At 44.1% G+C, this 21,018-nt stretch overlaps 1 protein-coding gene and 1 long non-coding RNA gene across 4 annotated transcripts in view; one reads left to right on the top strand and one right to left on the bottom strand.

The window, feature by feature from the left end:
• Nucleotides 1-16,857, bottom strand: part of CRIM1 (cysteine rich transmembrane BMP regulator 1) — a 196,600-nt gene extending 179,743 nt beyond the window's left edge. For 2 of the 3 annotated variants that reach the window (XM_025405785.1, XM_025405784.1), the window contains exon 1: nt 16,158-16,551. In XM_025405785.1, the coding sequence (XP_025261570.1) occupies nt 16,158-16,488 (331 nt within the window). In that variant the 5' untranslated portion in view covers nt 16,489-16,551. Of the gene's footprint in view, nt 1-16,157 lie in introns of all 3 variants that reach the window. The other variant, XM_025405783.1, reaches the window with a different exon arrangement.
• Nucleotides 16,858-17,221: 364 nt separating this feature from the next.
• Nucleotides 17,222-18,039, top strand: LOC112636966. The gene is made up of 2 exons (XR_003122358.1): nt 17,222-17,704; nt 17,811-18,039. It is a non-coding gene; the product is annotated as an uncharacterized LOC112636966 (long non-coding RNA).
• Nucleotides 18,040-21,018: the final 2,979 nt, after the last annotated feature.

Below are 21,018 nucleotides of genomic sequence, written 5' to 3'. Positions count from 1 at the left end.
TCTCTTTAGCAGTTGAAAAGTTTAGCACCAAATGTATCAAGGTTTTAATTTGCTCTGTATCCTTACGTTTCTAATGTCTTATTCCATCTTAATTTGTAAACCTCCTTAAAACCTTTAGAAAAACAAACAAAGAACTTATAACTAGTGCTACAGAAAAAACAATTCCACACTGAATGTGGAATTACTAAATAACAAGTTGGGGCTCCAGCCACTAATCATCAAAAATTCCTGTCTCTGAAGTCATAGGGTTTGGAGTAAATCCAAACGGAATTTTGCTTTCCTAAATGCCTTAAAGTGCATTCCTATGGAATTCCTGCTCGAACCATTGTGAGGCATTTTAATTATTCACAGTCACACACTTCCACCCTCAAGTTGTTGGCTTAGGATTTCCTTCCCCAAAGAAGCTGTGCAGTTAAAAATTCCTTAGGACATCTGAAGATCACCTGAAGCAGTAAACAGGTTGCATCATACTGCACTTGGCACTCACATATTGAACATTCAATATATGTTTCTTAAAGCAAACACCCTCCTGATTAATCAACATAAATGTTTATTAAGACACAATCCTGGATTTGCTGAGAATCCAGAAGTCTATTTTGCTATCACCAAGTCATGATGATATGGTCATCTGAAGTGTGTTGATAAAGTAATTTATAACCAATTTATCAGTTATTGTTTACAAGCAGTTGATCACCACAGTATTTCAACTGTTTAGTACATCAGATCCCTGGCAGTCAAGAGAAGGTTACAAGCAACCACCCACAAGGAAAATTCTTACAAGCTGATGAGGGCTTAGTGAATGAAAGATGACACCTTTATGACAAACTGACAAGAAGAAAAGCCCACACAAATAAAAATTATCTTTAAATATTCACCAAAAAAATACAGCTGAAACTAACTCATCATGGAAACACTACAAAAAATTCTAAGACTGATGGGCATGAGCAAAGTTAACCAGTTTGAGCTTCCACCTGCAATGCTACGGCTTCTCACTGGGATTCTCTTAATGGGGAGTGCCATTCGTTTCAGTTTCCACAGTGCAGACCAAACGATTCGATGAAACAGTTTTTGTATAATATCTTGGATGACCTTGACTCTAGATTTAGTCAACAAATGCTCATTGAGTTCTTCCTGTGTGCCAAGCGCTAGAATAACACACAATCCTGGCACTCAAATAGATCACAATGAGGCAGAGAGACAGAAATGTGAACTCTAACACAGTATGAAAAGTGCTATAACAGGGGAAGGAGAAAGTGCTATTTACGGTCACTGGGGGATGGGGGATGGCATTACTTTTTCCTGGGCAGGGCAGGAAGGCTTCACAAAGGAAAGAGCATAAAGTGGTAGGGCTTGAGGGATGCAAACACATTTTAAAGGACGTGAAGACAACTATGGGGGAGTCTGAAACCCGACACCACGCCCATTTTCCAGTTGCTGGCCTTACCAAGTCTTTGGTTGCACTAGATATTAAGAAGAATGTGTTGACCACATCTCCTAATTTTCTGAGCTCTCAAAGGGTCTTTGTCCAAGATAAACTGGAAACAAAGTTGGAAAACCTAAAACTTTAGGAGCAAGATGGTCAGGTCTTTAGGGGTCTAATTTTCCCTTACCTGTGGGCTTTTAGTAATAACATGCAGACTACTAAGGCCCTATGGGAAGTTAAATGCTTATTATACTAAGATTGGAGCTTGCAGTGAGCTGAGATCTGGCCACTGCACTCCAGCCTGGGCGACAGAGTGAGACTCCGTCTCAAAAAAAAAAAAAAAAAAAAAAAGAAGTAGAGGTGGAATAACTATGCATTTGAAATATGTCCCCTCTAAAGAAAAAAAGTTCACTGTTCCTTCTTAATTAGTGGTCATCCTTTATCCCTTCTCTCTCTTTCTAGCTCCTAATACCATCTACTTTTCCATTCTCTCAAGAAATATTATCGCCCAAGCATTTCTGACTCAAGGGCATTCGCTTACATATTCACACACAATTAAAAAAATATAATACCTGGATTATTTTCAGTGCCAAACACAGCTGTAATTATGTATTTCTTTTGGACATGCTTTATGTTATTAAAGCATGTAAACACTTTATCTCCCTCAAGTTTTCCAGCCCTCAGTTGGCAGAAAGTCTTTTCTTTTCCTTTCTTTTTCCAAAGCATCTAATACAATTTCCTGAATAGATAGTCAATAAACTTGGTTGCTGAGGGCTCACCTTTTCCCAGGGCAGTGTTTCAAAATAATTTCATCTACTGCCAACAAAAAACACCTCTAGCTTCTTTTATTTTACTTATTTCCCTACAGAGGTCTTCCATTTCTCACTCTAAATTTCTGCTGTTTCCTTCTGCTGTCACATCTAAAGTTTCTGCGTAAGGTCAAAACTGTTCATCATATGATGGCATACTATTAAAAAAAAACAACAAAACAAAACAAAAATCCAAAAAAAACACTTTTGTCCCAATCACCAAGAAAGAAGTCAGCAATATTCAGAAGCTCTACTTGCCTACTTACAGATATCCCAATTAACAGGCAGTTTAAAACCCAAAGCATCTTAATTAGAACTGTTTTTTCAAATGCAAGAAGTAAAACAATGTGCAGCCTTTTATTAAGAAGTCATTTTCAGTTTGCTGATCTACAGAGTAGATACTACAGTCAACTTGCTTCAAGCTGGGGCGTTGTTTCCAGCACATCTATAATACAATGCACAGTATTCTTTGTGTTGTGCCTTCAGCAACTGAAAAAATATACATGCACATGCACACCCTACATCCAATGGCACAAAGTTAACTACACATTCAAAGAAGGAATTAGCTTCCTGTCTCTTAAAGAGTATTCCCACTCAGGGGCCCAGTGGCTGATGCTACAGAAACAGTTTACTACCCTGGGTACATCTTTTTAGGTCAGCAAATCTACCACAACCTTGTACAGATCCTCGTTGTATAAACTTTTATCACTTTTCTCACATTTATCATCTTCTCGAATGTTCCTATATGGCAACATTTCCGACTTATATTACATATAACATTTCATAGGTTCTTATATGGCAAAAAGTTCTGAAGAAATGTTTGCAGGTCAAAAGCTCCCCCTGCAAACATTTCTACAGAACTTTTTGTGGTTAGTGCAGACACTGTTATAGGAAGGGATCCTCAAAGAGGAATTGACTCTTGCAGCACCTTCTGCCAATGGCTGGTTGACCAGTAGCTGGAAAGCTGTGTGCACCCATCCTTGCTAGGAAGAACATGGAGGCAAATGTTAAGATTGCTGGAAAGCATCTTTCCAATGGCTTTCAGGACACTTGAGATCCAGCAGGCACTGGGCTGTGGTAGGGATCCACCAGAGGAGGAGGGCCGAACCACAGCACACAGGTGTGGGCAAGTGGGGTCTCGAACTGACCTTCTAACATAGACCCCTCACTACAGCAAACACACATGCATTCACGGGCTGCTTTGTAGAGAAATGCTGGAACCCTGGCATGCAGATTCTCATTACTGCCGCAAAAGTTTAAAAGTTCTTAAGCTAATATGCACCAACCAACCTGGAAGAAAAGCAAATAAAGACCTATTTACATACCAAAAGAAGAGTAAAGGAGACCCTAGCTTGGTCAAAAGCTCAGGTTAGTAAATTAACACCACCCCATCCCAGAAATCTAGCCTGGAAGAGAGATGGGTAAGATCTGGAACGGGATCTAACTTTTGATACTATCTTTTTAAAACGGAAAGAAAGAGTAAGCCATAGTGTAACATAAAATGTTTACTCAGGTATTAGTAAACCTTTAACAATTTCACAGATTGGAGTGAAAAAAAAAAGCAAAACACTATAGAAAACTAAAAAGTATGTAAGTTTACATAGCTAGGAATTGGTGGTTGAGGTAATTGCACTGAAAGTGAGAATCATGGAAGAGAGCTACGTAATAATTAGCCGCTGAGCTTTCTCATATCACATACTCCCAAATGGAATATTTCACATTCAGCAGACTTATTAATGAATAAATGCCCAATGGGAATTAACTAGTACCTCATTCTGAAAGGCTGCTCTTGGCAAAAAATGTAATAACCACAAGGCAAGCAAGCTGATTGCTAATATACACTGGAAGCCCCGCTGGGCATCATATTCTTTCGAATAATGCCTATTACTTTAAGTTTTAGAGCCACAGGTTCATACTACCTAACCTCGCTCAATGCCCTGCCGCTGGACAACATGCAAAGGAAGGGTGAAGTTTCTGGACAACTTTCCAAGCTTCGCAGTTGGCTTGTACTTGAAACATATTTAGTGAATATTTGCTGTCTCACATACAAGCAAAGAGCTTCCTGGTCAGTGGCTCAGCCGTACACAGAGGTGAGGGAGCTTGCGCAGTGTGCAGCATGTCCCTCTGCAGGAATCATCCTTTCATCCTCCCAACGGGAGGCACCAACATGCCACGTTTGGCCAGTGACCCCCCCACCCCTTTCATGCACTATTACTGCTATGTTTCTTTAAATTCAGTCTGCTCCTTAAGGAAACTCCCTGGCAAGTGAAAACAGCAGCAAAGGTAAAAGAATGTGGAGAATTTGGCTGCTGCCTGCAGTATTAGGAAGAACAGCAATTACTCAACTCTCTCCTAGTGTCAGAGGCAGAAATGCGCATGTGAATATGGGCAAGTTTTTGCCTGTCTTCCCCCTAGCTTCTCCCTTTGCAGTCTCTGTCACCTACCTACCTCGTAGTCTTAATAATTAATGAGGTACGTAAGAAAATGGAGAAAGGGAAGGTAGCGAAGGCATAAGAGAGTTTTGAATTCTACCCTGAATCCAGACTAGGCCACAGTGAATATGATTTAAAAGACTTCAGGCATTTAAAAGCTGTCACTAACTTCCCAACACTATGCTTTGCTGTCTCCACTGCTGCTTGATAAACATAACCAAGGAGGAACTCTTGATCTTTTCCTCTAAGCCCTTCTGTCTACAGCACCTGGCAGTCATGTAGACACTACCACTTTTTCCTTCCCTGGCTCTGCAAACACAAGGTAATACTTGACTCCTGTCTATCACTTCTAGGTCATAAAAACATAGATCTTATGACCAGTAGGACCTTAAGATATCATCTGATTCAGTTCCCCCGTCTTCAGGTAGGTAACTATTTAATTCCCTTTTGACAAATTACGGCAAAGTGATGCCAAGGGAAGTTGAGGGGTTTTATTTAAGTCACTGGGCTATTAAGGGATGAAGGGGATTCAAAAGTCATGGCTGTTTTTTTCTCCATCATGTTATCACATACAAGAATTCTGTAATATTTACCTTTCTGGGCAGCCTCAAACCCTTTCTGAAATGAGCTAGGATATACACAAATACAGTCACACTCTTGATTAAAATACAGAAATTTATTTGGTCTTTCATTTTTATGTGATAGGTAGTGGTAGTAAATCTTAAAAATCTGCCTGAAATATAGGAACTCAGTGGTTCTGAAAAGCACACAGTATACCCATTCTGTCTCCAACTGTTTAAAAATCCTTCTACTTTGACTTTCAGAGATAAAATTGTCTAAAATCCATCCCTTTTCCTCACTCAGACTGTAAAAGCCCGTACTTTTCAGAAAAAGCAAAGTTCCCAACTATGGGAAGTGAGAAAAGGTTTTCAAGATCTGCATTTGATAACATGATGGAATATTCTATCTCTACTCACTTATAAACACACACACACAGAGGGGTCCAAGCCTATGCATCCCACATTCCTCACACCATAAGGCCCGAAGTGGTCCAACTACTTCATAAAGTCTAGTTCAGGTCAAACATCCTCAAGGTAGCTTTGCCTTATTTTGGCAGGTCTTTTGCAGTCTTAAAAAGAAGTATCGCAATTCTCCAACAAAAGATGCCTTTTGTTTAATCACAGCTGTGAAACGTTTTGCTGTGGCCTTTGGATAAGAAGCTAAATAAGTTACCTCTTGTAGACTGGGACTCTGCAGTCTCAGGTTTCATTCTGCCCTGCCAGAAATTCCTTTCCGTTTTGAATCTGAGATGTTTGTTTATGGTTTTTGTTTTGAAATGCTAAATAAGACAGGCAAAGTTTCTAGTTACAGCCTATGGACCACCATCTACTCCCTCTCCTTTTTTTTAAACTTTAGTTCCACAGGCAAGGTAGCTGGTTGCTAAAATTTCCAAATAGCAAACTGTTCAAATTCTCTTCTCAGGAACTTGAAGTATAAAATGACAACACCATACAATATAATTAACACTTAATTTTCTTTCTTAAAATATTCAGAAGATAAATGTTCTCAGGATAGTCTGAATTATGGTGTTATTCTGACGTCTTTCTCATTTTGTTTGTAGGTTACATGCCTGAATACTAGCATTCTTGATAAAAGTGCTACAAATGAGAGGTACTAAAGAAGTTTCTGGAAGAAAATCCAATTTCTACTATGCGATAATAAGGTTCAGTCATCAAAAAGGAAAAAAAAAAAAGTCATAAACCACTGATTCCAAGGATTTTTCTCTTCATCAAGTTCTCTCTCCTTGTTCTACAAAAGCCAATTTAAAGCATATACCTTACGAATTCTCAGCCAACATTTACTGGATAAAAATGATACTTATTTTCAGTCACAAAGGAAAGAGTCACAGTTAAGGAAATGTAGTTCTGAGCCAGGTGCGGTGGCTCACGCCTGTAATCCCACTTTGGGAGGCCGAGGTGGGCAGATCACAAGGTCAGGAGACCATCCTGGCCAACGTAGTGAAACCTCGTCTCTACTAAAAATACATAAAGTAGTTTGGCATGGTGGCACATGCCTGTAATCCCAGCTACTCAGGAGGCTGAGGCAGGAGAATCGCTTGAACCAGGGAGTCAGAGGTTGCAGTCAGCCGAGATCGCGCCACTGCACTCCAGCCTGGCGACAGAGTGAGACTCTGTCTCAAAAAAAAAAAAAAAAAGGAATACATAGTTCTGTTCTCCTAAAATGGGACCATACCTACACTAAGAACTAAAGATATAGTAACATTATTTGATTCTAGGTGTTCGCCCTACCCCACACTATACTATATCACAAAGACTTCCTAGAGACAGTGCAAATCCACGGCCAACCTGAAGTATTAGCGCACATCAAAGATGGCTAGAATGACTGGGAGAGAGAAAAGCAACACAGATGGCCTCTGGCCCTCACACCCTCTCCTGCTCATTCCCAAGCCCACAGTGGTCTCTGAACCGGCTACGCTAGCTGCTGTTTCCTTCCGTAACCTCAGTGAGATCTATCAACCTGGCCTGGCTATATCCTTGGGGTCTCCAACGTCTCCAGTAATGTCCAGAAATCCTCAGAAATTTCTAACAATAAAATGAAATTTAATTCACTGTTATAAAACCATATGCCATTGGACTCGGGAAGGGGAACATCACACACTGGGGCCTATTATGAGGACGGGGGAGGGGGGAGGGATTGCATTGGGAGCTATACCTGATGTAAATGACGAGTTGATGGGTGCAGCACACCAACATGGCACAAGTATACATATTTAACAAATCTGCACGTTATGCACATGTACCCTAGAACTTAAAGTATATATATATGAAAAAGGCCATTTTTAGAATAAATATTAATTTGAAATAGCTCTTTGGATGTAGGGGCTCAAAGCACAAAATCAAGCAAGTGTTCACATTCTGCTGAAATGCCAAAGGTGCTGGGAATTGTAGTTGCACGGGATCAAACCAATGCATGCTTCCTTGGTCCGCAGGCCCTGTACTCCCAGCCCCCTGTTCTCAGTACTTCACGGTTCTTTTCTCTTTGACAAACATCTGACATTTGAATTCCCCCTTGAAATCCCCACCCCTTTGAAGAGATGTGTGTCCACAAAGTAAATTTTTAAACTTACAGAGAAACCTAACAAAGGGGAAAATGAGAAAGGACAGAAAATAGAATGGAAATTAAAATTAATATTATTTTAAAAAAATCTATCTGGTACCAGAAACTAGTGTATACACACACACTATACATACACACATATATAATCTTATATACACATCTATGTAATCATATATATAAATCTCTAATCCTCACTACAATATTTACCTAACAGAAAGCTATTAATATTCCAGTTTCACAGACAAGGAAACTGAAGCTCAGAGAAACTAAACAAGCTGACCTCACAATCAAAAAAATAACAGAGTTAAGATTTCAACGCAGGTTTGCCTAGCCCCAAGCCCTATTTTCTTTTTCCTAAAACATCCTGCACAAGAAGTGCAGGAAAAAGGAGGGAGGAGAGGAGACCCCCAGGTCTTTCTTGTTGCTGCATCCTCCACTAAACTTTTCCTGGTAGTCAGATTTGGGTGACAGTTCCTCTTACTTGCTCTTGACATGCTTGACACTTCCGTATCTCATGGCTTACTGAACTGGATTGTAATGAATTGTCTGTTTTTCCAATTTACCATCAGACCATGGCCTGTGTGAAAACAAGGCCCATATCTTATTTTGGCTGAAAAATAATGACTATAATAGCAGGTAACATTTATCAGGTCTTTTAATATGCCATACTCTGTGATACATGCTGTATACATAGGTACTAGCTTTTTTCTACTTAAAGTGTGGTCCTGGCACCAGCGACACTGGCATCAGCCAGGAATTTGTTAGAAATGTAGAATCACAGGCATCACCCTAGACTAACTTAATCAGAACTTGCATTTTTAAATACCCAGGTGATTTGTGTGCACACTAAAATTTTAGAAGCACAGTTTTATCTCATTTAACCCCCACAGCAAACCTAGGAGGTCCCGACAACTAACAGGAAAACTGGCTTATACAAGTGGTGTCACTACTGTATAGCACAGCGACAAGACCCATAGCTGATGCTCAGTAAATACTTGCAGGCAGAAGAATGGCTGGAAAACAGGTAGAGCTAGAAAAAGAACAGAGGAATGGATAATCCTCTGACCTCTGGTTTTGCCTCGTTTATACCAACTGCAGCAGCAGGTTGGAACCACAGCCCCCATGGCGTCAAGCTGTGTCAGTACAAGCTGTTTCTTTGCTCAAGCCAGGCCAAATCCTGCAGTGGTCATCAGGGTGCACACTCAGGAGCTAGAAGCAAAATTTCCTCCCAGAATATAATGTGAAGCAAAGTGCACATTGCTGATTATAGTACATCTAGGTCCTCTACCTCCTCCCCAAAGTAAATATTTTTAATTATTTGCTCCCAGACAAATGGTTACATTTATAATTCCTACAAATCAATGCAAAATAGTATCTGACCTAAAGCATTACTCAAAACATACAAACTTTGTAGAAATTATTTAGACAAGGTATAAAAAAATACTCATGGGGGTGGGGGCTGGGACAGTGACAACTGCTGAATTCAGTAACAATTTGCTCTCTTTCTAAGAGCCCAACCTCCTTAACTGCTTACAATTAATGACTGAGGTAGATGAGGATCAAGTTGAACAAGAGACTGAACCCACCTAAAATTGTTTCACTTATACTGGTTAGGAGCCTTGTTAGGAAGCATGTTCCACATGTCAGTCATTCTTTTAACTGCTTCTTAGGGATGCACTGAGTCCTAGCAACCCTATTATTACCCTGACTACACAGATGAGAAAACTGAGACACACAGAAGCAGAATGCAGATTTGACTCCAGAAACCAAGTTCTACTTTTTTAAAAAATTATTTATTTTTTTGAGATAGGGTCTCGCTTTGTTGCCCAGGCTGGAGTGCAGTGGTGCGATTTCAGCTCACTGCAGCCTCCGCCTCCTGGGTTCAAGCAATTCTCCCACCTCAGCCTCCCCAGTAGCTGGGATTACAGGGGCCCATCATCACGCCCAGCTAATTTTTTTGTATTCTTAGTAGAGACAGGGTTTCACCATGTTGGCCAGCCTGGTCTTGAACTCCTGACCTCAGGTGATCCACCTGCCTCAGCCCTCCAAAGTGCTGGGATTACAGGCATGAGCCACCACAGCCAGCCGGCCCCAAGTTCCTGAACATTACACTTTTCTGTCAGCATATAGGTATTTTCACATGGGGAATTAACTGGGGCTGGAGGAGGGAGGTAAGGAATTGATACCTGTTCACTTTACAACAAAGGAAAATAGGTTCTTTAAAAACATTTATTTTTTTCATGTGGGCCCAAGATAAAACACCTGAGAGTTTAGTGTTTACCTTGAGGGTATTCTCACATAGAGGTATATTCAACCATTCCTGTGTCTTGACTTAGGAGGTCTTGAGTAAACAGAGGTTTTCAAAGATGTGACCAGGCTACTGCCCAGGGCAAGCAGCAGGGTGGGTGAAGCTGAGAGGTGCTGATAAAGGGACACCTCCCAGTTTACTGCCCACACTTATCCAACTAGTGAAACAAGCTAGAACAAAGAGAAAAATCACTCTCAAAAGGAAACTTGCTATTTTGAAGCACAGCTACTAAAGCATTAAGAATGCAGCTTCATTCTTAGATGTTGAGAAACACTCTGAGACAAATTGCACAGGCTCTAAGGATAATGGGCAGGATCACCTCCCCCGCCAAAAGAAAGGGCTACTACTCATACTTCTAAACCTAGTTCAAATTCAAATTCCCCTTTTCTGCTTTGCCACCAGAGCCTGAAGAGATCACTTCAGATGCTCTGATTCCTACAACTAATTTTATCCATATATTTCACTAGCCAATTAATCATACACAGACTTGCAAAATCACTTTTACTTGGCTTGAATTTACATTATTATATAGACTTTTTGCAGTCTTTCTTATCTTAAGAGCGTACAGAGCAAAGGATACGTCTGAGAGGTCCCTGGGCTCCCCAGTTTCCCCTTCACCCCAGCAGAAGGCCTTGTACAGCATAGAAGACCAATGAATGAGCGGCTGATTTCCATGCAAAGGCAAGTCAGATCTTTGAAAATGCAGCTTTGCAGAATTAGACCTCTGAGAAGGAAAGCTTTCAATGTGTTATTCATGCATGCTCGGCTAGTCTACTGTTTCTCCCTCAAATAATTAAATGAGCTTTACTGGGGCATCTCCAAAATCCTGATACCAAACGTGCCATACGGAACACAGTGTTACAGGAACCCGCTTCACTAAACATATTTCCCTTCCACTCATTTTACCACCTCCCACCCTCTTGTATTTACAGGCTAAAGCAACACTATCATCTCTGCTTGCACCATAGCCTGGGAGATGTTAAGCACACCCACATTTTTCAGGAATTTCACAATTAATGTCTGGAATGTGTTTTGGATTATTCTTCAAAGGATGATATAGTTGCCCTAAGATGAATTCAATATTTTCCCTTCTCCCATTTGTCATTCTTTAGTCCACCCCCTCGTTACCTCCTTAGGGTCATCTGTTTCATCTATAATACATCCCCCAACTTCATAATGCCGTCCCCTGCCTCACCCAGCTGTTCATTCATTCATCCAGGTCATCGCATCTTCAACAAGCCACACAAAACATAGAAACCTGTACCAAGTCACCAAATACATCCTACAAATGGATGTAATGCCCACACAGATTAAGGACTGTTCAGTTTTCTTCATACATTAATCTGACTGCTTACAACCCTACCGCCAACATCTTGGAGATTTTCCTGGTCAATGTTCAATATGTGTGAATGTCAACAACTATCTTCAGACTTGCTATTTTTGCCATTCTGATAATACGCAATCCATGTGCCCTTTGCCAAGTGTTTTATGTGACAGGACTCCTTGGTAACAGTGAAGATTCTATAAGCCTGGCAATCAAAGTGAAGGTCACTGAGTCCTGTCATTTATTTAAGTGCAGTGAATAGCTGGTCTCTCCATGTTTTGTCAATATTTACTTTTGAGAGGAACTAATTATTTCCTTGTTTACTTCGTTGGTTTCTCTTCCCATTCCCTGTTAACATAATGTTATAGGCTCTCTGCTTGTTTCTCTCTGGGATCTAAGGGCTCCCTCCCTACCTAAGGACTTCTGAGAGGAAAAATGAAACCCATTATTCGAAAACAAATCCAAGAGCTTAATTTTTCTAACTATAGAAGCTGATATTTTGCCCCCCTCTCCCGTTACTTAATTTGTAAATTAAAATTCGTGGACTCTTAACTTCAAGCCCTACTTACTACAGAGTGGTGAGAGCGGTTTCCACGTGGCTTGTGCAGAACGAAATGTTTGGGTTCATTATCTGGCCTCCTGCAGCCTGCTCTCTGGAGCAGATCCTGCACACATTTTCTTCCAAGCAGCCATCATCTTCACTGACTGTCGTCCAGGGATAAGCAAAGAAACTTTGCATGGCAAGTTTCAGGAAACAAAATTCTGTTTTTTGCTGTAAGTACCCCACTACACATACTTAGTTCTCTACACACTGTCCAATGAAAAATGGGTAAAAGGAAACGTTAAAATTCCTGGGGGAAATAAAAGGATTACATTCTGAAAGAGGTCGTTTTTAGACAGCAGTGGCGAAAAACATGGAATGCTAAGTTCTAAAAGATGAAGCTACTCAGTAAATACTCACCAGGAAAAAAGCTGGTGCTTATCTGATATAGCTATCACCTGAATCTAATACAACAGAGTCCTCGGAACAATGGGACTCAAGCAGTCTCCACTTGGTTCCTAATCACTCTGTCCTCTGTCCGTACAAACTGCCAAAACAAATCACCATCTGCCTTTAACTGCCCAGAGAAATTGGTCATGCTCTCCACCTTGCATCACTCCTTACAGAAGCATAAAGTGCTATTACACATGGGAGAAGAAATGGCTCTCAGCCCCTTAGCTCAAAATATAAATCTCACTGTCCAATCAAAACCTTCTTTCTAGAAAATCTCACTTCGTTAATTTTTCAAAACTCTGCCTTCAATCCTCCAAAGATGTTTTCCATCCAGATTTCCTTCTCCGGGGTTCAGGATCCACGCTTGTTTCTCTGGCTTCTAGGTGATTTTCCTGGAGGCAGGCAGTATGGCCAAGAAAACAGGCCAGTTAGGATGCTGCAAAGAGCAACAGGAGATCTCAGCAGATGAATGGAAAGAGGAAAGAGACCTGCATCCTCCCAAGTCCCAAAAAGCACTTTCTAGACTGAGAGAAAGTAGAGAAAAAACTTTTAGGTATCAGACTCCACGCTCAATTTTTCAAATGCACTTACCACCCCAGCCCCCATCACAAAAGGAATAATTAAATCAGAATTTATTTAATAACAATCTAAACAATGCTGAAAAGAAATCCAAGTGTACATCTCACATGGTGCACAGGACACAACTCATCACATTATTTAATTATTCAGAAAAATTTTTTTTCCTTCAGCATTCTTTCTATGGATAGGATTGTTCTTCCATTTATTCAATGTACTTTTACTGAGAGCCAACTGGGCCAGCATGCCTTAAAAACCTAAGGCAGTGAGCCACAAGCTGAAAGGCGCTCATTTCTGCCCATGATTTATCTAACTCATTTTGTGAACTGCAGTTAAAAACGGAATTTCTTTCCCCTACAAAACCAGTATGAGAGTAAACACAGCTAAAAATTACTGCAAGCTGGCTAACAGAGAATATAATTTGTATTTAAATTATGTCATTGAAAGCAGGGAGATTAGTCATGATAATATTTCTATACCATGCAATATGTTTTTACAATGTAGCCAATTAAATAAGAAGTTTTCAAGAGTTTTCATTAACAGATACAACCAGTAGGGGTCATTTTAGTGCAAAAATTGCAGCAAAAGAGACTTCAACATGAATAAAATGTATTGATTCCTATTCATGTTAGTTATGATAACCATGCTTCACCACGTGAATTTCTGAATAAAAATGGAAACTGAGGGAAACACTGGCCATTCAGAAATTTCTTGTAAACTCACAGAAAAACAAGAGATAATCAATACCTTCTAGGTAACTGCTGACATCTAAAGACTCCTCTAATTCTTTCTCAAAAAATGGCGGTGGGGGGGAGGTTGGGGTATCACTTATCCCATGCTTTCCATAAATCTTGCCGTTAAGTGAAAACATTGAAATTTTGAACACACGACTGAAAATATTTGTCTAAATCCAACCATTATATCATGCCAGGTAACACTGTCCTTACTTTGGTTTCACAGATTTAGAATGCAAGTTGACTGCTGTTTTCAGTATTTTTTTTTTTTTTAAATGAAGTGCCCTGGACACACAATACTGATAGTTGAAAACAGGCCTCCAAATTAAAAAGTGTTTCTAGAGAAACTAATTGAGATATAATCATGTCAACAAACCCTTCCAAGCATTTCAAAGCGAATACCAAGCACACAGGGTGTTACCAGAAAAAAGGAAGCTATGAGGGATCACATCATTTCAGAGGAATGAAAGGCTCACCAAACTGCCAAAATAACTCTATACTGTGACATGGGATATTGCTGCCAAAACACTCGATTACTGTAAATGTTCCCTGAGCATTTCCTTCACCAGAAACAGACTAAGAAGAAACAAAACAAGGGTTAGAATCTTCAGAACCTGCAAAAGTCCTTCTCGGAGCACAGCAGTTTCCACTGCATTTAACTGTGTTTCATGTTGCTTGTTCTTTTCAGATTTACGAGAGGCTGGATTAAGTTCTACACTTCAAATGGCAGGGTTCAAAGATGCATCTTTTAGTCTAGGTCATTCAGAATTCCCAAAGTCAAAACACATAAAATGATATCAGAAGTTAATCTCGGCCATTTTTCCTGAGGTAAGGCATAAAAACAAGTTATAAAAGGGGACAATATCAGGTGAGAGGCTTTTTTGTACTTCAGGCAAACGAACTCTTCTAACCCAATGTCTTATGTGTGCAGCAAAGCAAGTCCCTCCCCTCTGAGAAGAGTTCCCTTCACTCATCACTGCCCACTAGCTTCCAAACCAGAAAGGCCTCCCCTATTTTCCTGAACTGCCCAAACTCTAAAACTAGACAGGTATAAATAAGTACCTATGTGTATGTCTGTGTGTATTGAGAGAGAATCACAGCACTGTAGCCTTTTAATAGATGCATTTTTATCCTTAAGGCTGTCCCTTCCTTTTTCAGTATCCCAGCATACTAAACACACACACACACACACAGATGCTTCAGAATAAACCGTTCCCTGGACTGTGCTGACTGTGAGCAGTGAGGAAGGCACGCCGGGCAGAGGGCGCCCGTCCCTCCTCGCCGCCTCCCCAGAAACGAGGCTGCTGCGTGCGCTCTGCTCACTCGCCAGGATGCCCCCGGAACAGCATCGTCAGCCCAACGTCAGCCCGAGCAGGGATCCCACTTTTAACTGATGCTCACCGAACCCTGCCCCCGTTAGCCACATCAAAATAACTCACTGCCTCCCTCTAGACCCCAAACCACACCAGGCACCCTGAAGGCCGAAGCAAGCGGGCAGAGATTAAGGCCAACACGCACTAACATTGGCTTCCCAACGAGAAAGACTCCACTAATCTAATCTCTTTCTCCCTCCGTCAATCTCAACACCGCGGAACACAATGTGTGCTGGAGAAGCCAGCAGAACAATCCCCGCTGTCAAACAAACAAAAAGGAGGAACCGGCAACACGATAGGAAACACGCGGATATCTGCTATTAAAAAGCAGCCACTAATAGCAAGAACTTTTCACTCCCAGGTGCAACCCCCACCCCCTTTTCCTTTCAGGAGAGAAAGCCTTTGACCGTTTTCAATGGGCAAATAACTGAGTAACCACCATGTGTAACTTCCCCTGGGCTGACATATTCCGAGGCTGAAACTGATTTATGTGCGGAGGAGGAGGAAGGGGGTGAAAAAAGAGCTCAAGGAAAAAATAATAAAAGAGTCACTCGGGGAGTGCGAGCTGGAGACACGTCTCCTCCGCCAACAGAAAACGGACTTTCGCGGCCGGTGTGCAGCTCACGGTGCCACACTGCGCCAGTGCGGGGAGGGCGGTAGGGACGGGCTCCCCGAGGGGCTCGCGCGCGCCAGAATCCGCAGTGTCCCCCGCGCGCGGAGCCCCCATCTCGGGGTGCAAGGCCGGGCCACCCAGTCCCAGCTGGAACGGCCACACGTGTGGGCGTCAGTGCGGGGACAGGAGCGATCCTCCACTCGCTCGCCCCCACCCACCATACCCAACCTCGCCCGCGGCTGCCTAAGCGTCGGGGTGAGCAGGGAGAGGGAACGCAGGGCCGCGGGGGCACTCTCCCGGGGGCGGCGGCCGCCCCTCCTCCCGCGGAGCCCTCTTTCCTCCAGAAAGTCTCGGCCAAACTTTGTTCGGCGCAAGCAGCGCCGAGGGGGCGGCGCGGGCCAGGTGGGAGGGGGCCCGCAGCGGGCGGCCGTACCTTCGCAGACGCCCGCTTCGTACTCGGTAAGGGAGTCGCCATTGAGCGGGGGGCGGATGACACAGCGCAGCCCCCGGTCGCAGGTTCCGTAAATCCCGAAGGTGCCGCCGCAGCTCTCGTTCCTCTGGCTGGCGCACGTGTAGCAGCAGCCGCAGACGCCCTGCACGATGCTCCCCGGGCAGTTCCTGGGCTCCTCGCACTTGGACTCGTCACAGGGCAGGCAGACCAGCGCCCGGGTGCCGGAGCGCGCCAGCAGCAGCAGCAGCCCCAGCAGCGAGACCAGGAGGTGCCCGCAGCCGGCCAACCCCCTGCCCCCCGCCACCAAGTACATCCTCCTGCGCCGCCGCCGCCGCCTCCTCGCAGCCGGGCCGGGAGCGGGGCGGGCGCCCTCCCCTCCGCGGGGCACACGCGCCGCCGCCGCCGCACCGGCAGCCCGCGGTCCTCACCGCCCCTCTCGGGGCCCCCGGGGCGCGCCTCCCCTCGCGGGGCGAGGCCCCCGCCCCTTCTGCGGGCCGCGCCGACCCCGAGCCCACTAGCGTTGGCGCCGGCGGCAGCGGCGGCTTCCCCTCCTCCTCCTCCTCCTCCCGGGAGGGAGGGGGGAAAAAAGAAAAGTTTCCTCCCGGCAGCTCCGGTTCAACCCAAACTTCTGGCGCGGCGGCGGCGGTGGCTGCTGCGCTCGGCTCCAGCCCGGGCTGGCGGCGCCTCCTCCCTCTCCTCCTCCGAGTCGGCCGGCCCCGCAGCGGCGCAGCCTCCGGGCCGGTCCCCGCCTCCCGAGCTGCCGAGTGGGCGCGGTGGCGCAGCACTAGATCCGCGGCGTCCGCTCTGCGCGCCCAGCTCGCCTCACTCCTGCGCCGCTCCTCCGGGCGCTTGTTTATGGCTGGAGCCTCCGCCGCTCGGGCTGCGCCCTCCCCCATCCTCCCCCCCCCCCCCGCCCCCCCCCCCCCCCCCCCGCCCCAGCGCCGCGCGCCGCTCATTGGCTGCCCCCCCCACCCCCTCCACGGCCCGGCCGGCCCCCTCCCCCTCCCCCTCCCCCTCTCGGGCGGCCGGGCCCTTCCTCCCTCACACGCCTCCTCCTCCTCTCGGTCTCCTCCTCCCCGAGCCCGGCGCACCGAACCGGCCCTGCCACCGAGCCGCGGCTCTGGCCCCGGCACCGCGGGCGCGCTGCGGAAGGGTTGGGGCGCACCCAGCAAGCAGCGAGAGTCGCGGTGTCCCGGGCGCTCGCTGGCACCGTGGCCGCGGCGGCCGGCCTGGGAGCCAGGAGGGCGAGGCGCCTGCACCTTCGGGGCCAGATTGGAGTTCGAAGAGTGGCGGGGACCCCAGAAGCTCGGGGCCGGGGCGATGGCTGCAGCCTCGGGAGGGTATCTGCCGGATCGAACCCCGGGAAAGGGAAGCAAAGGCATGGAACCTCCGCACACTGGATGAGAATCCATCTTCCACTCGAGCTGGGAATAGACTTTGTAAAAGATATTATGTAATGGAGTCTCGGGAACCCTGAGACCTCTCCAGCGAAGCTGAAGTGAATTAATTAAGTGCTTTAAACGGTCTTGGTAAATATTCCGCGGGAGCTGGGGAGGACTGTTGGGATGGCTGTAGCTTGAGTTGAATTTTAACTGTCCTCATTCTGGGTTTTGTCGCTCTGCTGTCTGCGCCAAGGTGCTGTGTTACGGGAGGGAGTGACTGGAAAGTAACAAAGCTGAATCTTTCTCCCTGGAGTAAGGCCGAAGATTGGATTACTACACGCCTTGACGTGACACTATACCCGTAGATCTCATGCACCATGAATGCCATATGACATTGCCGTTTTCTTTCTCAGTTCATGGACAAAAGTGGTGGGTGTTCATTGTCTTCATTGTCAATGCATTAATAAAGAAGATGTGTGGTACATAGTCTTTGTGATAAATCAGGTAAAGAAGCAACGGAAGTGATGCAAAATGCACCGTGTGGAGATGGTTTCTCTTCAGTGGTTGTCAGAAAAGGTCCTCGTCATGATGGCTTTGTCACTGATGGGATGTGAAGTAGTAATCCGCTCCGTAGTGGCCTGCCATTCACAAGATGGGTACCAAAGTGAATAACATTAATTAATTGACAAAAAAAATGACTGTGGTCAATGGGGGGAAAAATCGATCCCGTGGCAGGTGTGAAGTGGGAATGGCTGGCCCACCCTCTGATCCAAGATGATCTGGCTGCAGGAAGGTGGCAGCCAAGTGGATTCTGAAAATCGTGACTAATGAACCCAAAGTTAATAGCTGGCAGTGCAAGGAAAGAGGAAACAAAGCTACCTTTGAAATTTTATGTTTGTGGAACAAATTTATACTTATGATAAATATTTTAGTTTAACCACTCTCTCTAATCCTGAATCCAAAAGCCAGAGTTACCAGTGGAATATTCCCCCATGATTGGCATCAGAAACTAAACATTTCTCCTGTCATATTTCTTTGTCGAAGGAGAGGAAGAGGCTTATGAATTATCACTGATTATTATAGGGCCACGAGGAAGATGTTCAACAGTGGAAAAGGGAGTGAGCACTGCATTTTCTAGAGGGGTTTAAAGAGTTGTTGCAATGAAATAATTCCTGCAGTTGTGTGGGAGGTCAGATTAGATGATCTCCAAAGGCCCTCATACCCACAGGGTCCATAATAAGTGTTAAGTGGCAAAATCATTTAAAATATGCTAGGTTTTCTATTAGAAAAACCGAAGAGACTGGGCGTGGTGGCTCATGCCTATAATCCCAGCACTTTGGGAGGGCCAAGGTGGGCAGATCACTCGAGGTCAGGAATTTGAGACCAGCCTGGCCAACATGGTGAAACATGGTGAAACCCTGTCTCTATCAAAAATACAAAATTTAGCTGCGCGTGGTAGTGCGTGCCTGTAATCCTAGCTACTCAGGAGGCTGAGGCAGGAGAATCGCTTGAACCCAGGAGGTGGAGGTTGCAGTGAGCCGAGATTGTGTCCTTGCACTTCAGCCTGGGCAACAGAGCAAGACTGTGTCTCAAAAGAAAAAAGAAAAGAAAAACAAACAAAAAAACTGAAGAGAAATAAAATACACATTGTTAAACATTGTTCTTTCTTGTCACCAAACAAGGCAGCAGCACTTCACTGTGGGATTTGCCAACGAACTGTCATCATTGCTCTGTGTTAAAAGGTCCCTTCCACTCTTGCAGAGGAGGTTATCTGTATTTCTGTTCAAATGCAAGTATAAAGACATTAAAATGTAGCAGATAACATTGTAGGACCTGACAGGAAAAGCCAAGGTCAGGTGATGAGAAAAAGGCAGAAGTGAGAAAGCTACTGTAGTTAGGAAAGAAGGAGGTAATAAACATTGTCAAAGTTTAGCTTCTATTTATTTTTAAGGGGATATATTAAGGATTAAGGAAAGCTACAGATGAGCACAGGCAAAGGATAATATGGAGATGACTATTCGTTGTTCCTGGGACTTCAGAGGTAGAACCATCTGGAAGGTAGATGGACAGATACAAAATGAGAAAGGTTGACTTCTCACAGGAATTCAAGTCAGGTTTAGAAAGGACTGGGGAGATTCTTTAAGACGAAGATGATTGTATCAGCTCAAAAAGAAAAAAAAAATCAAGTTACATTACACATGCCCTTTGCCATAGAATTAATAGTAATAGAAGCAATAGAGAAAATAGGATTCCTTGAAGCCAGTAACTGGTGGCATATGAGAAACATGCAAGGTCCTGGCAGCTTTTCTGAAACCAGTGTGTGAATCAGGAGCTCAGTTATGAAACAGCTCTTTCTTCTCTGGGATCCAGGAGAGATGGTAATAAGGTAGTGAGAAGCCGAGGCAATGATATTGAGGCTCAAATACAAAAGTATTTTCTTATCTTCTGAGACCAGACTGAGGTTATAGAAAGAGTTCGGGCAAGCCCAACATGATGACAATCAGGTGTCACGGGTGAAAGTGGACTAGGAAGAATTACCCTGAAATTGAATGGACCCTGAAAGTCATGAACGAATGTTAAGAATTAGAGCCACACATGAAATATGGTTTAATGCCTCTCTTTCTGGGAAGCCTTCTTGAGCTTCTTTATCTGTTCTACAGCATTTGTAAGTACCTCTGCTTGCAGCATTTGTCATGTTGCATTATAAATAGTTATTTAAATAACTCTGAACCCAATTAGCTTGTCAGCTCATTGGAGAGGGCAGGACTTATAAAAATGCATGCATGAATGAGTTCAAAAATGGAGAGAGTGAAGAATTACAGACAAAAAGATATTTGAATATTGTCTGCAGCCCTTCTCTTGGTTTTAGTAAATACCTCAAAATCAGTACTTGAAAGGGATGGTAGGGGCAGGAGGGAGTCATCGAAGCTGGGGTGCAGGAGGGGTCGGGGGGGTCAGGGAACAGGTCTGGAAGGAACCAGGAATTATAAAGTATTTCTGATGGAGGTCTAGAAGAAGAGATCGTCTGCCCTCTATTGGCCACCCCGGGAATTAATACATTGTTGAAAATGTCTGAAAATCAAAATCACAGTGCCCATTTTTTGGCCTAAGCAGAAAGTGGAAATGAGAGGGCAATAAACAGAATGTTAGTATGAGACCCCGCCTTACCGATACAGTGTCTAGTCCAGCCTCCCACCTATAGTCACACTCTCTGGGATTTGCCTGCTGTTTGTATTTTTTCTTCCTGAAATGAAAAGAAAAATGTAGAAGTTGCCTTTGAGTTTGATTCACATACTGTTGGAATTGAGTTGTACAAGAGAAGAAACCTCATTGTGTTACGAAAATGTTGCATACGTATTAGAAAGTGCTACAAATAAATCAAGGTAACAGGTCTGGCCCGTTTAACCCTCTTATGCCACCTCTCTGGTCTCCTCAGCTGGTATCACTTATATATGGGTTCT

The sequence above is a fragment of the Theropithecus gelada genome, chromosome 13 (genome assembly GCF_003255815.1).
Source record: "Theropithecus gelada isolate Dixy chromosome 13, Tgel_1.0, whole genome shotgun sequence".
Lineage (NCBI taxonomy): Eukaryota > Metazoa > Chordata > Mammalia > Primates > Cercopithecidae > Theropithecus > Theropithecus gelada.
This window is presented reverse-complemented; position numbering and strand designations above follow the sequence as displayed.